The sequence below is a fragment of the Hemiscyllium ocellatum genome, chromosome 4 (genome assembly GCF_020745735.1).
Source record: "Hemiscyllium ocellatum isolate sHemOce1 chromosome 4, sHemOce1.pat.X.cur, whole genome shotgun sequence".
Lineage (NCBI taxonomy): Eukaryota > Metazoa > Chordata > Chondrichthyes > Orectolobiformes > Hemiscylliidae > Hemiscyllium > Hemiscyllium ocellatum.
The window spans coordinates 75,030,670-75,046,025 of NC_083404.1; the positions used below are offsets into that span (position 1 = coordinate 75,030,670).

Below are 15,356 nucleotides of genomic sequence, written 5' to 3' on the forward strand. Positions count from 1 at the left end.
GTTCAGTTTTGTACAGTAGCATATGAGGGAACAAACAAACATGACAAAGCAGTCTTTTTCTTATTTCAAGAATATGCTTTATTCATAAAAATATCTATTTTTTAAAAAGTTAAAAGTCACACAACACCAGGTTATAGTCCAAAAGGTTTATTTGGAAGCACTAGCTTTCGAAGTGCTGCTTCTTCATCAGGTGATCGTGGAGCAGAATCGTAAGACACAGACTTTACAGCAACAGGATATAATCATGGAATATAATATTAAACAAATTTAGCTTAAGTCTTTCATCTTTTAGAATGACCATGTTGGTTTTGGTTCCTTCATATGTAAATCCCAGAACTTTCTGAAAATTACATTTTCAAGATAGCTTTAACAATAGGTGTCATCTCAGCTCAGATAATGCATTGAAGGTGTGAAATTAAAATCTGTCTGTGTCCCAACCTTAGGTCAGATTGATTCTATTTCTAAAGTGGGAGTTACAGAATCACACATGGATTTATGTAGTTTTTGAGCAAAATAATTTGGGGCTGCATGTTGGCTCAGTGGTTAGCACTACTGCCTCCCTGCGTTAGGGACCTGAGTTTGATTCCTGCCTTGGGTGAAAGTCTGCTTGAGTTTCCTCTGGATGCTCCGGTTTCCTCCCACAATTCAAATATGTACAGGTCAGGTGAATTAGCCATGCTGAATTGTCATAGGGTCAGGTGCAATAGTCAGGGTAAATATATAGTAGGAGAATGGGTCTGGGTGGGTTACTCTTTGGAGGGTTGGTGTGGACTTTTGATTAGATTAGATTACTTACAGTGTAGAAACAGGCCCTTTGGCCCCACACCGACCCTCCAAAGAGCAACATTTACCCCTTCACCTAACACTACGGGCAATTTAGCATGGCCAATTCACCTAACCTGCACATTTTTGGACTGTGAGGGGAAACCGGAGCACCCAGGGGAAACCCACGCAGACACGGGGGGAATGTGCAAACTCCACACAGACTGTTGCCTGAGGTGGGAATTGAACCTGGGTCTCTGGCACTGTGAGGCAGCAATGCTAACCACTATGCCACCTTGCCACCTGCTTGTTGGGCTGAAGGGCCTGTTTCCATACTGTAGGGAAACTGATCTAATCTAATCTAATAAAATGTAACTCTGTATATACATACACACATTCATAAAGGTGGCTTGGTTCTGTACAGTAGCATATTAGGAAAACACAAACAAACATTGGAGTCTGACACTATTCAATCACTTAATCTCTGTCTCTCTCGGCACTACTCAGTCTGAAGCCTGGTTCTTCAGCAACCAAACCTATGTCCACAATTCCCTTCTCAGTCGTGGTGTTTAAGCTGACTTCTCCCAGAATTCTCTTCGGTCACAATGTAATCATATGTAATTTATAATAATATTTCTGGCCCCCTTATAAGCCCGCTATACACAGACAAAAAAAAAGTTAGTGTTATAGGTGGAGGCAAAAAACTGGGGAAGGCATGTCAATGGTCCCTGTCCATTACATATGGCACAGAGACAGACGCTTTGGTACAACTCGTCTATGCTGACCAGGTTTCCCAAACTAAAGGAGACCCATGTTCCTGCACTTGGCCCATACTTTTCTCAATTCCCGTCTCAGGCTGTGTGGGGTTTGCACATTCTCCCAGTGTCTGCGTGGGTTTCCTCTGGGTGCTCTGGTTTCCTCCCACAGTCAAAAAATGTGCAGGTTAGGTGAATTGGCCATGCTAAATTGCCCATAGTGTTAGGTGAAGGGGTTAATGTAGGGGAATGGGTCTGGGTGGATAGCGCTTCGGCGGGTCAGTGTGGACTTGTTGGGCTGAAGAGCCTGTTTCCACACTAAGTAATCTAATATACCTGTCTAAATGTCTTTTAAATGTTGTAAACGTACCTGCATCGACCACTTGCTTTGGAAAATCCTTTCAACAAACCACCCTCTGTGTGAAATAGTTGCCCTTCTGGTCCCTTTCAAATTTTTCTCCTCTTATCTTAAAATTTTGCCCACTAATTTTGAACTCCTCTACCCTAGAGAAAGGCCTTCGCTATTCACCTTATCTGCCCTCATCAATCCTCGTTGTTACTTCGTCAAAAAACTCAATCAAGTTTGTGAGACATGATTTGAATTGTACATCTTTGGATTGTGGGAGGAAACCCATGCAAGACCTGGGAAGAATGTGCAAACTCCACATAGACAGTCGTCAAGGTGGGAATGGAACCCGGGTCTCTGGCGCTGTGAAGCAGTAGTGCTAACCACTGAGCCACTGTACCAATCACGGAGATTATTATTTTGCTTCTCAGGAGTTGCTGTTCATTGATTTCTCTCTTCTTCAGATATTTCATTTCCTTGCAGGAGGCATAAAGTGACTGGTTTGCTAATTATAAAATCTCTAACTTATTCACTAAACATCACAACTTACAATAATTGATTGGGGGAAGGGAGAGAGGGAATAAATTGGTTTTCTTCAGGCTTTCAGTGCTTTTGCTTTTTACTGCAGAGGAAAGGACACCACTTTCTCTTCTGACTATATTACTCACACCCAAAGTTCAGCTACCTGGGAGTCAATCACACAGTTGTTGGCAGGCAGAATGATTTTGTCATTAACACCTGTTTGCCAATCCACAGACCAATGAGCTACTTGTTGCTGGCTGAATCTTACTTTGGACACAAGCCCTGGTGCCAGTTCATCTGCAATTAAACTTCCTCCACTGGTTAAAATAGCGCTTACAATAAATGCTAGTACCTTGCTTTAAAAAAAAGTGCAGCAAATCATTCCACAAGTCTTGTTTTTTTTTAAAACAGCCCTTTTCCCATTTTATCCCACACTTAGAAATGTAGGAAAACAAAAAGATATGTTTACACCTACTACCAGTGTTGAATAAGAATTCCAATTTTTCCTCCATAAAATAGAATTGCAAATTTAACTAGTTTCACCTTTTCAAGTTTAAAATTGCATTGCTTTTTGGTATAGGCTAAGTGAAATTATGTTATCCTGTGTAATCACATCTATTTGAAACCAAAGACAGTCATGTTCCAGCTTCATACTAACACATATATTCATCTAAAACTCCTGGATGACCTATACATTTGTTCTTGGTTCTGTAAGCAGCTCCCGTTCCCCCTTTACAATGCTTCTTTGAATTTAAGATTTTCTAAAGAATAAAATCACACAGACACCGGGTTTGGCTAAAAACGTCTTATTAAAGTAAACCTCCTTATGCCCTGTTCCAGAACCTCTAAGCTGTCTAAATTGTACTACCCTTTGATGAGGTTGTCCGATTTAAATCCCTTCACAACTTACTATTGGCTCCCACCCAAAAGAAAGTCACCACCAAGCATTGGAAAAAATCCATTACTGAGAAATCACAGGAAAAATTTGATTTCCAGACAAAGATCACTACAATTTTAGCTGGAACACTAAGTCTCCAACATGGTTGGTCCATCTAGTGTTGATTGTAGACCTAATCGAGCTGACCAGTCCTTAGTCACCTTCTGACTGCTTAATTTTACCACTTTTTAACAACGATTCATATCAAACATGTCATAACCACTTTCCTACTAATCAGGATGCCAGAGAACCAAATTTCCTTGGTCTACTTCACACATAATTCAGCCAGGCATGATCAGAGAAACAATTGTACAATAAAACATCCAGACATGATTGTTTCACGTTGGTTCTAAGCATCCCTCCTGGGGTTCAGAGATGGCATTGCAATAGCACTACGTCGCCAAAAACGGACAGAGGGTTTAATTAAGTTTCCTCCTTATTGGGAAAAGTATTTTCTCACAAATAAAAGCTGAAAGATCTGTAAACCGAGACAAAAATAGAAAGTTCTGGAAAAGCTCAGCAGGTCTGGCAACATCTGTGCAGAGAAATCAGAGTTAACATTTCGGGTCGAGTTACCCTTCCTCAGAACTCAGTTTCCCACAATCTATTTTCGAAATAGAAAATTAGTAGAATAGTAGAAAATTAGACCCCAAGGTGTTGACAGATAACTTTCTGATACTATCATGCTAACATGCTTTAGTTTTATAGCAACTTCAAAACAAAAACATTACGGACTAAAATAGCAAAAGTCGCTATAAACAATCATTATCACTGCTGGTCTTCTGTAAGAATACCTCTTTAAACAATAGTCAACAGTCGAAGCCACGTATTAAGCATAGAAACGAGTTAACGAACAGTGGTTACAATGATCGTGGTCCGTTCCAGCTGAAGTTGACCATAAGATAATATGTAACACAAAAAGCAAAGCAACAGCCGGATCAACGGCCCTGCAATAACTGATCAGTTTAGTCTTCCTCAGCGTGAGAGGGAAAACGTCCAAGTGCACAGCAGTTGACAAGTCCAGGCCTTCAGTTATTGATTAGTTGGGTCTGTTTGGAACTCCCTAGCTATCTACATGATAGATGTTCTATTACTTTGGGCTTTCTCTTTCAGTGTTCGGCGCTTGCGGCTGCGTGTCAGAAGAGCTGTGCACGGACTTTAAGTGAGGGTGCCGGAGGAAAAACAAAACCCTTGCAAAAGAATCAGCACGATGAGTAAAAAGGAGGAGGATGATATTGTCCGAATTGCGAAAAAGATGGATAAGATGGTGTCGAAGAAAAGCACGGTGAGCTGTGTGCGGCCGTTGAGCCTGTAACAGACGGGACAGAGGGAGGAAACTGGGCCCCGCGCGTGAAACCCTCGCCCCTCGGAACGCGTCCGGGAATTGCGCGCCACCATCAACCGCCGCCGAATGTTGAAGGCGGCGCGCGCGGCTTCCCGAAGGGAATGCCCGCAGTTCCCGCTACCCCGGAGGATTCAATACAACATGGTCGTTTGGAGGTTTTACACTTACCAAATAGGCGGCATCCATCTGTCCCTACGATAAGTGGGCCCCACCTCCCGGGCATCTACCAAAAAGCAAAACAGGGGAACCAACTTGCTGGTCTGTGATGCTGTCTAACAGCTGTTTCGAGTCAAACCGTGTCTTTTTCTTCGCCCAAAGAGAAATCAACAAAACATTCTTTTTGTCATTGATCCTTTGCTGAAATGTAGAGTTACTTCTTGGACTGATTTTAATTATTTTATAGCGCTTTCTGCTTACAAACCAGTTGGCAGAGTGGACAGTTGGAAAAAATTAGGATTATTGTGGCACGGTGGTCATTATTCCTACTTTCAGCTAGAGGGGCTGGATTCGAGTCCCACCTGTACCAGGAGTGTGTAAAATCACGTCTGAACAGTTCATTTAAAAAAAATTCTTGAGGCTTGTTTCATCGTTTCTCTTGTGGCTAAGTGATCCTGCCTTCTGGCCACATGGTTTAGGTGGTGCAGGTTTATGTCTAACCTGCACCAGAGGATGTGTTATAATAATGTGTTATAAATATATGTCATTAATATCAATATGGCTCAGTTCAGTTTAAGAATTCAGTTGCTACAGTAATGCTTGATTTAGGATATAAAGGGATGAGTAATTGGGAACCCCACTAATTTATATGCCTTTTTATTAAATTAAGACTCCTGCAGTGAATAGGAGCAAGTGGTTCTGTCTAAATCAAATTCAATGGAGCTAATTCCAGATGATGAATTGTCTGGTCATTTGCTGATTCATTTAATATTCTGTACTGGTAGTGAAAAAATTGCAGCCAGTGATTGGTATGCTGTTATGAAAATTTAACAAATGCCATGGTTTCTGCAGGCAAGTAAGTGGTCATGAAATCCACGAAAGCAGAGCTAACGCTTTGAGTCCGGTACCTTTTCATCAGAGCCAGGATTCGAAATATTAACTCTGCTTTCTTTCCACAGATGTTGCCAGACCTGCTGAGTTTCACCAGCAATTTCCGTTTTTCTTTTAGATTGCTAGCATTTTTAGTTCTTTGTTTTATTTGGATTTTTGTAGTCCTTTTTATGGCCTCAGAATGCATAAAGCACAGCAAATTTGCTATTTTTTTGATATTGTCACGAGTATATACACATGAGGAAACTATTTTTGCACAGAAAGATAGTACAATCATCATTGCAATCATTGTTAACTGTCGGTTGTGCCTGATGTATAGTGTAATTTTAATCTACATACTCAAGAATAGTTGTTAAGTGTATTATGCTCACTTCAGGAGTTGCCTTCTGAGGAAAGATTGGGCCTGTATCCATGACGTTTAGAATAATGAAAGGACTAAATTATGGTGGATACTGAGAGTATTTTTCCTCTTGTGCGAGAGATGAGAACTAGACTGTGTCAATTTAAAACCTGAGGTTTCCTATTTAAGATGTAGATGAGGATCTTTTTCTTTCCCAGTGTTGTTAGTCTGTGGAATTCTCTTCACCAAAAAAAGCAGCGTCATTGAATATTTTCAATACCAAATTAGATTCTTGTTTGACAAGGGAGTTAGTGGGTAGAGGTGGTAGATGGGAAAGTGGAGTTGGGATCACAATTAAGTCAGCCATAAATCTTAGGGCAAGTCTGAGGTGTTGTATGGCCTAAACCTGCTGCTAATGCACATGTTCGTAGATATGTTGCTTGCTGATAAAATTCTATCTCTAAGATTAACATAATGTATGAATTCAGAGCTGGAGCAGGCTGCTTGGCCTCTCAAGCCTATTCTTTCATTAACGAAGACTATTGCTAATTTAACTGCTCCACATTCCCATTGAACCCCAGTAGCCGTTCACTCCCTTACTTATAACTGAAGCATAATCTCCATTTTTTTTTGTTCAGTTCTCTTTACAATAAACAATGATGTTCATTCCTCATCAGTTATAATGATTGGGATTCCTGCCCCAAAGTTCTGCAATCTCTCTCCAATTAGATAAAATGCTGCATTTTTATTCTTGCCAAAATGGGCAGTCACATCTTCCCACATTATTCTCCCATTTGAGAGTTCTTTGCACACTTATTTAATCTATTTGTTATTTTGCCTCCTGATGTCCGTTTTGCAGTTTGCTTTAATAAGACTACAAGAGTTTTCTATCTATGATTGAGTAATCAGCACATTTACCAAGCTTACCTTTAGTCCTTCATCAAATCCATTAATATGAATTATTAAAAATTGAAGCCTGGGTAGCAATCATTATGAAACGCCACTCATAACATTTTGCCAGTGAAACATAGAAACCGGAGCACAAGTTGGCCATTTGGCCCTCCTCACCATTAAATATGATCGTAACTGATTCTCTATCTCAAAGTCACATTCCTGCTTTCTTTTCACATGCCTTGATTCCTTTAATATTGAACTTCAACAACCTTTTTCTTGAATATAGCCAGGGTATTATGAGTGAAGAACTGTTTCACCATCTCAGTCTATAAGGCCATAAAATGTAGGAGTAGAGGGAGGCCATTCAGCCCATTGCTTCCACAAATCAATGAGATAATGGCTGATCTGATAATCCCCAACTTCACTGCTTTGCTTTTTCCCCCATAACCCTTGATTCCCTTACTGATTAAAAATTTGTCCACCTCAGCGTTGAATATACTTAATGACCCAGCCTTAACAGCCCTCTGTGTAAGAATTCCATTGATTTGCCACTCTCCAGGAAAGAAATTCCTTCTCATCTGTCTCAAATTGCAATTTTTTTTAGATTATTCCCTCTCATCCCAGACTTTTCCACTAGGGGAAACAACTTTTTGCATATCTACCCTGAGAATCTTGACTATTTCAATAAGGTCACCTCTCATTCTTCTGCATTCTGAGTACAGGCCCCAATTTACTAAACCTGTCCTCATAAGACAGCCGCTCCATTCCTGGTATCAACCTCGTGAACCTCAGCCTCATAGATATGGGCCCAGCCCTGTTCACAGTATCCTCTTTGCTTTGTAATTGTCCTTATTTAACTTCAGCATGGTTAATTCTGACTAATGTTGTCCGAGTCGTGCCTTGAATAGGTTTAGCAACTGACTTTATATTCCATTCCCATTCCTCCCCCATTACCTGAGCGGGGATATTAGCGTTTTGTGATTTGTGCAAGTTCCATAACTTGCTGTGGTCTTTTTTTAATTTAAATAATATTCAGCTTTTTTTTCTGCCAAAGTGCACCACCTGTCATTTCTCCACATAATAATTCAATAACCATGTTTTAGGTCATCACTTAACCTGTTTGTATCCTTTTGCAGCCTCTTTGTGTAATCTTCACTACTTGCCTGTTTTTGTGTCGTCCACAAACTAGATTCACTTTCCTCATCTAAGCCATTAATGCTTTGTAAATAACTGTGATCCTTGGCACTCCACTTATTCCAGACTATCACATTAAAAATGATCCCCCTATCACAATTGTCACCTGTTAGCTCATCCTCCATCCATATAACATACTATTTTTGATTGTTACTAAGTAGCCTAATATGTGATACCTTATGAAATACCTCTGAAAGCACAAATATATATTACATCCAGTACTTGCTTTTCATCCTGCTTCTTACCACTTCAAAGAATTGCAGTAAACTTGTCAGACATTATTTTCCGTTCAAGAAGCCATACTCACTCTTGTCACATTTCTGAATGCCCTGCTGTTGCATTCCCGATAAAGACATTTAACCTAACTTACTTGTAGCTAGTTGTTACTTTTTTGCTTCCTTTTGTAAATAAAGATTTTACATTGGCGGTTTTCCATTCCTTCAGGACATTTCCAGAATCTAAGAAGATTACTATCAGTGTGTTCACTATCTGTGTAGCCACTTCCTTTAATATCCTAGAATGTATCTTGTCAGGTCCAGTTAGTCTTTAGCCCTGTTAGTTTCCTTCGCACTTTAGTTTTAGTCATTATATTTATTTCCTGTCTTTTTTTTGTTGTTGAATAAATAATTTCCTAATACTGTTGATACCTCCTACTGTAATGCAAAGTATATATTTAACTCCTCTGCTATTTCTTGGTTTCCCTATGTATATTTTTTAAAGCCTCATTCTTTTAAGAGATCTATGTTCATTTTAGCTTCTCTGTTGCTTTTGTTATATACAGGAAGCTCCTGCTGTCTGTCTTGATATAACTTGTGTGTTTATCTACAAAGTTTATTTTCTCCGTCACTCCCAATCCTCTGTCTTACCACTTATTTTTGCCACATTATATGTTTTCTCTTTCAATCAAATGCTCTCCTTAACTTCCCTCCCTGTTAAATCATGTTAGTTTATCCCCTTCCTAAATCCTCCTTCCTTGCTGGAATATGTCTTTGTTGTTTCTCAATCTGTTCTTTTTTTGCAGAATTCCTTCCCCAGTCCACTCCAACCAGCTCCATCCTCTTTGCTTTGTAATGGTCTTTATTTAACCTCAGCATTGTTAATTCTGACTGATGTTCTTTCCTCTCAAACTGCACAATTCTATCATGTTATGATCAGCATTTCTGTCCTACATGCCTACCCTATATCCTGAGAGTTTCAGACTCTCTAACCAGGGGAAGCTTCCTCTTTATCTGTTCTATTTTAGATTACTTAGTGTGGAAACAGGCCCTTCGACTCAACAAGTCCACACTGACCCGCCGAAGCGCAACCCATCCACACCCATTCCCCTACATTTACCCCCTTCACCTCACACTACAGCAATTTAGCATGGCCAATTCACCTAACCTACACATTTTTGGATTGTGGGAGGAAACCAGAGCACCGGGAGGAAACCCACGCAGACACGGGGAGAATGTGCAAACTCCACACAGAGTCACCTGAGGCGGGAATTGAACCTAGATCTCTGGCGCTGTGAGGCAGCAGTGCTAACCACTGTGCCACCATGCCGTCAGTGTTCTGTCTAGCCTTGTTAGAATTTTATACATTTGAATCAGACCCCATTCTTCAAAACATCTGAGTATAGACCCAGTCAAACCAATCTCTCCTTTTAAAACAGACTTACCATCCTCAGTATCAGCATAGTGAACCTTGGCAGCACTCCCTTTGTGGCAATATGTTCTTTCTTAGACAGGGAGATCAAAACTTCACACAGCACTCCAGATGCAGTTTTATCAAGGCACTGTAGAACTGCACTAAAACATCCATTCTTCTTCAATGAAGGCCACTATAATATTTGTTTTCATAATTACCTGCTGCACCTGCTTGCTAATTTTCCTTGACTGATGTACAAGGATGCTCAGAACCCTTTGTACATCCACGTTTCACAATATCACATTTTAAATAAATACTCTGCATTTCATACAAATCTTTACATTTATCCATGTTTTACAGCATCTGCTAAGTTTTTGCCCACACACTCAACTTGTCCAGATCTCTCAGATGCCTTATTGCATCCTCCTCACACACTTAATCACCCCAAATTTTGTTATCAGCAACTTGGAAATTTTGCATTTGGTTCCCTTATCCAAGTCATTTCTATGTATTTAAAGTATCTTGGGCCCAAGCATTAATCCTTGTTAAGCCATTCTTCACCAGTTGTCACCCAGAATTGATTAGATTAGATTAGATTACTTACAGTGTGGAAACAGGCCCTTCGGCCCAACAAGTCCACACTGACCCTCCGAAGAGCAACTCATCCACACCCATTCCCCTACGTTTACCCCTTCACCTAACAAGGTGGGGGGAGGGGAAATGTTTCAGTCAAATCCCTCAAACTCAGCACCACTTTCCTAAACTGCAATCTTCTTCCTGACCTCTCTGCCCCCAACTCCACTCCGGCCTATCACCCTCACCTTGACCTCCTTCTACCTGTCGCATTTCCAACGCCCCTCCTGCAAGTCCCTCCTCCCTACCTTTTATCTTAGCCTTACACACTTTCCTCATTCCTGAAGAAGGGCTCATGCCTGAAATATCGATTCTCCTGCTCCTTGGATGCTGCCTGACCTGCTGCGCTTTTCCAGCAACACATTTTCAGCTCTGATTTCCAGCATCTGCAGTCCTCACTTTCTCCTTTTTAATTTATACTGGTATGTTTCCTGTATGCTTTAATTTTGACCACTAGCCTATTCTGTAGGGCCACATTGAAAAACTTAATATCCAAATATATAACATCCATTGGTTCTCCCTTATCTGTTGTACTAATTACATCCCTAAAATGTCCTTTAATTTGTTAACCATGATTTCCCCTTCATAAGCCCATGTTGACATTGTCTAATTGTGTGACTACCTATTAAGTGTTCTGTTACCACACCTTTTATAATAAGACTCTAGCATTTTCCCCACTCTTGACATTATGCTAAGTAGTCTGTAAATCTCTTGTTTTATCTCTTTTTTTAATATCGTGGGATTGCATTTGCCACCCTCCAATTTATAGGAACTGCTCCAGAATGTACAGCATTTTGGAATTTAAAAAACATTCAGTCCTTGGATGTGGGTGTTGCTGGCAGTGCCAGCATTTATTGCCTGTTGTTCTGAGAGAGTGGTAGTGAGTTCCCTTCATGAATCATTGCAGTCCATCTACTCTACATAAACCTACAGTGCTGCTAGGGAAGGAATTCCAGGATTTTGACCCAATGATAGTGAAGGAACAGTGATATGTTTCTAAGTCAGGATGGTTAAAGGTTCAAAGGGGAATTTGCAAGTGGTGGTGGTTCCGTGTTATTGCTGCTCTTCTCCATCTAGATAGAATTGATCTTGGATTTAGGAAGTTCTTTCTAACAATCTTTGGCAGATTTCTGCAGTGTATCTTGTACATTGTATATACTGCTGCTGCTGAGTTTTGGTGGTGGAGGAACTGAATGGCACAACATCCAGAACAATCGAGCAAGCTGATTTGTCCTGGATGATGTCAAGCTTTTTGTGTATTGTTGGAGATGTACACATCCAGGCAAGTGGGGATTCCATCACACTCCTGACTTGTTTCTTGCAAATGCTGGATAGGCTTTATGGAGTTAGAAGATGAGTGACTCACTGCAGTATTCCTTGCATCTGACCAGGCTTTGTAGCTACTGTACTTATATAGTGAGTCTAGTTCAATTTCTGATCAACAGTAACCACCAGGAAATTGAATTTGCCACTATCAATGTTGTAAAAGCCTTTAAGTGTCATCGGGCTGTGGTTAGATCTTCTCTTATTGGAGAGGGACTTGCATTTGTGTGGCGTGAATGTTCAGCCTAAACCTGGATACAGGTCTTGCTGTACTTGGATGGGGATTGCTTCAATATCAGAGAAGTTCCAAATGGATCTGAACATCGTGATCATCAGCAAACATCCACGTTGTCCACAGGTGCATCAGATGTTTCCAAAGTAACTTCCATTAACATTGTGAATGCAGGTTATCAGCCTTTTAAGCCTGTTAATTTCTCTGGCATCTTTCTTTTTGCTAAGACTGATTTTCTTCAATTCCTACTTCTCAACTTTTCCTGATGTTTCTGGAAAGTTATTGTCTTTTCAAAAGAACCAAAATAAATGTTCAATTTTTCTACCATTCTTTGTTTCCTTTTATAATTTCTCCCATTCCTGACTGTAAAAACTTACATTTTTAACAGTTGGTTTTTATGTTCCCTGTAATTGTGCATCCATACTCTATTGCCTTTTCTTGAGAAATGTTTCACTTGCTGAATTCTAAGATGATCCTGGTCCTAGAGCTTGTTGCATGTTTTTGGCAAATTTGTGTCTCCTTCTTGGAGATATTCTCTAATTTTTTTCTATAAGTATGGTTAAACCACCGTTGCTCTTCTGCTTTTACACCAGATAAAAATGAATGATCTATACATATGTATATTAAATATCAGCCAAAGCTTATCCACTGCCAGTTCTTTTAGTACAATTCCCCAAACTACCATTGCCAACTCATGTCTCATACCCTAATAGTTAATTTTATTTAGATTGAGGATGCTAATTTTCATTTCAACTTCATCACTTTCCATCTTAATGAACAATCCTATAATTTTATGGTTCCTCTTCCCACGCAGCAAGATTGTTGCTGCGTGATCCTTTTTCATTGCACAATATCCATTCTAGGATAACCTCACTAGTTGGTTCCTCAGTGCAGTTGGCACTCCATGAAATCCTCCAATGTATTGTTAAAGTTAAAAATCACACAATAGCAGGTTATAGTCCAATGGGTTTATTTGGAAGCACTAGCTTTTGGAGCACTGCTTCTTCATTAGGTGGTCATGGTTCAGCACAACAATCTGATGAAGGAGCAGCGCTCTGAAAGCTAGTGCTTCCAAATAAACCTGAAGGACTATAACCTGGTGTTGTATGATTTTTAACATTGTCCACCCCAATCCAACATCGACACCTCCAAGTCATAATATATTATTAATTTGGTTTGGCTAACCTATATGTGGTCTAAAGTCATCCATTATTATCATTGTAACCTTATTGCCTGTTTCTCTAATCTCCACTACTGTTTAGGGGCCAAAAGACAATTCCCACCAACATTTTCTGTGCCTTGTTGTTATTTATCTGCACCCACACAGGTTCCATGTGATGATTTCTGATCTCACTAGGACATTGTTTTCATTATTTTTTACCATTAATCCTAATCTACCATTTTTCCTTATTTGCCTGTCCTTCCTAAACCTTGAATACCCTTGTATGCTCAGTTCCCATCCTGGTTACCCTGTTGTCATGTTGGTGTGATTGCAAGTATGTCATAACTGTGTAACTGTTTTTGGCACTGTTAGTTCATCTACCTTATTACAAATGCTTGTTTTTTTGAACTTGTTTGTCATCTTGTCTTTATTTTGCACTGTGGCCTTATTTGTTTCTCACCCTTGATTTCCTGACTTGATCATGATTTTTGATTCCCTTTTCTTTTCCTCTCCGCTCAAGTTCCCATCCCTAAACCATTCCAGTTTAAACCCTCCCCAACAGCAGTAGCAAGCAGCATCCTTAGGGATATTGGGTCTGGTCCTGCCCAGATGTCCTGTTTGTGCCGGCCCCATTGTCTCATGAATTTAAATCGCTCCCTCCTACTCTTTCTTCAGTCATGTATTCAAATGATATATGTTATTTCTATACTCAATAGCACAATGCCCTAATATCCTTATATCACTGCCTTACTACTAATTAAATTTACAACTTAACTCCCTTACTTGGCTCATAGGACCTCAACTTTTTTTAAACCTATATCATTGGTACGGATATGTACCACAACCATTGGTGTTCACCCTCCTCCTTTAGAATGCCCTGTAGCCTCTCATCGACATCCTTGCGCTAGGGCAGTAACATACCATCTTAGAGTCCTGTTCGCAGCTGCAGAAATGCCTGTCTAGTTCCCCTTACTAAAATATCTCCTATCGTATTAGCTCTTCCTGTTTTGTGCAGCAGAACCATCTGTGTTGTCATGGACCTTTCTCCCACTGCCATCCCCTGAGAAGTCCCCAACAGTATGCAAAATTGTCCTTTAGAGAGGGGGCGGCCACTGGAGTTGCGTGTCTTTCTGTGTTGTTGATTACCCATTCACTTTCTGCCTGTTTAGTTTTTTACCTGCAGTTTGACCACCTCACTCATTATGTTGTTCATGACAATCTTGGCATCACTGATGCCCTGCAGTGCGTCCATCAGTAGCCACACCTCCAACATAGTGGCTGCAGCTAAACACACTTCCTGCAAGCATGGTCATCAGCCTACATAGCACAGAGGAAAGTAACACATTGACATATGTAATTCATAAAAATAAAAGTACTTAACTGACCCTATTTTAGATGCTTTCTCATTTAGAGCAATTATAAATGCACCCTACCAGCATTATCTTAGTAAATTCACTTCTCTCCTCTTGTGCTACTTTATAGAGTTCCTTCTAGTCCACTTTGCAGTGATACTGACTACTGTACATTCCTTCCAAAAATTTACCAATTTTTGCCATCTTTGTTTGGTTAGCCAGTCTATATTCTGCTCCATGTGAATATGTTATCCTTATACCATATGGTTTTTTTCTTCCACTATAACCTTTTAAGTGACCCTGTCAAATGTCTTCTGAGACTAGAAGTAAATTCACTGGTTTCCTTTTATCCACAGAATGTCACTTGCACAAAGACCTCCAGTAAATAGGTTAAACTTGATTTTCCTTTCACAACATCACGTTGACTCTGCCTGATAATCTTGAATGTTTTCAGTGTCCTATGCTAACACTTTTAATAACAGCTTCTAATGTCTTTTCAGCAACAAATGTTAAACTATCTGACTTGTAGTTTCCTGCTGTCTACCTCCCTCCTTTTGAGCAAAGGAGTTACACTCGCTGTGTTCCAATCTAACAGAACCATCCCAAATTTAGGGAATTTTAGAAAAATTGAAGATAAAACATCAACTGTCTCACTAGCTACTTCTATTAAAATCCATCAGGAATGAGAGTCTTCTCAGCTCACGGCTCCAACAATTTGCTGTTGAGAGTTTCCTTGTTCCTATCACTTCCTGATTTAAAGCCCCTTCTGGGTGTATCCTGCATAATGAAGAATGATGTAAAGTACCCATCCATTTCATGTGTCATATATCTTTGTTTATTATTATTAATTTCCTTGACTCACTTTTTATGGATGTCATTGTGT

The 15,356-nt window shown here is 40.0% G+C and overlaps 1 protein-coding gene across 1 annotated transcript in view; it reads left to right on the plus strand.

Annotated features, from left to right (window-relative positions):
* Window positions 1-4,428: 4,428 nt before the first annotated feature.
* Window positions 4,429-15,356, plus strand: part of tcea1 (transcription elongation factor A (SII), 1) — a 71,582-nt gene continuing 60,654 nt past the window's right edge. Inside the window, exon 1 of the mRNA XM_060824335.1 lies at window positions 4,429-4,607. Coding sequence (XP_060680318.1) covers window positions 4,533-4,607 — 75 coding nt within the window. The 5' untranslated portion in view covers window positions 4,429-4,532. The remainder of the gene's footprint in view (window positions 4,608-15,356) is intronic.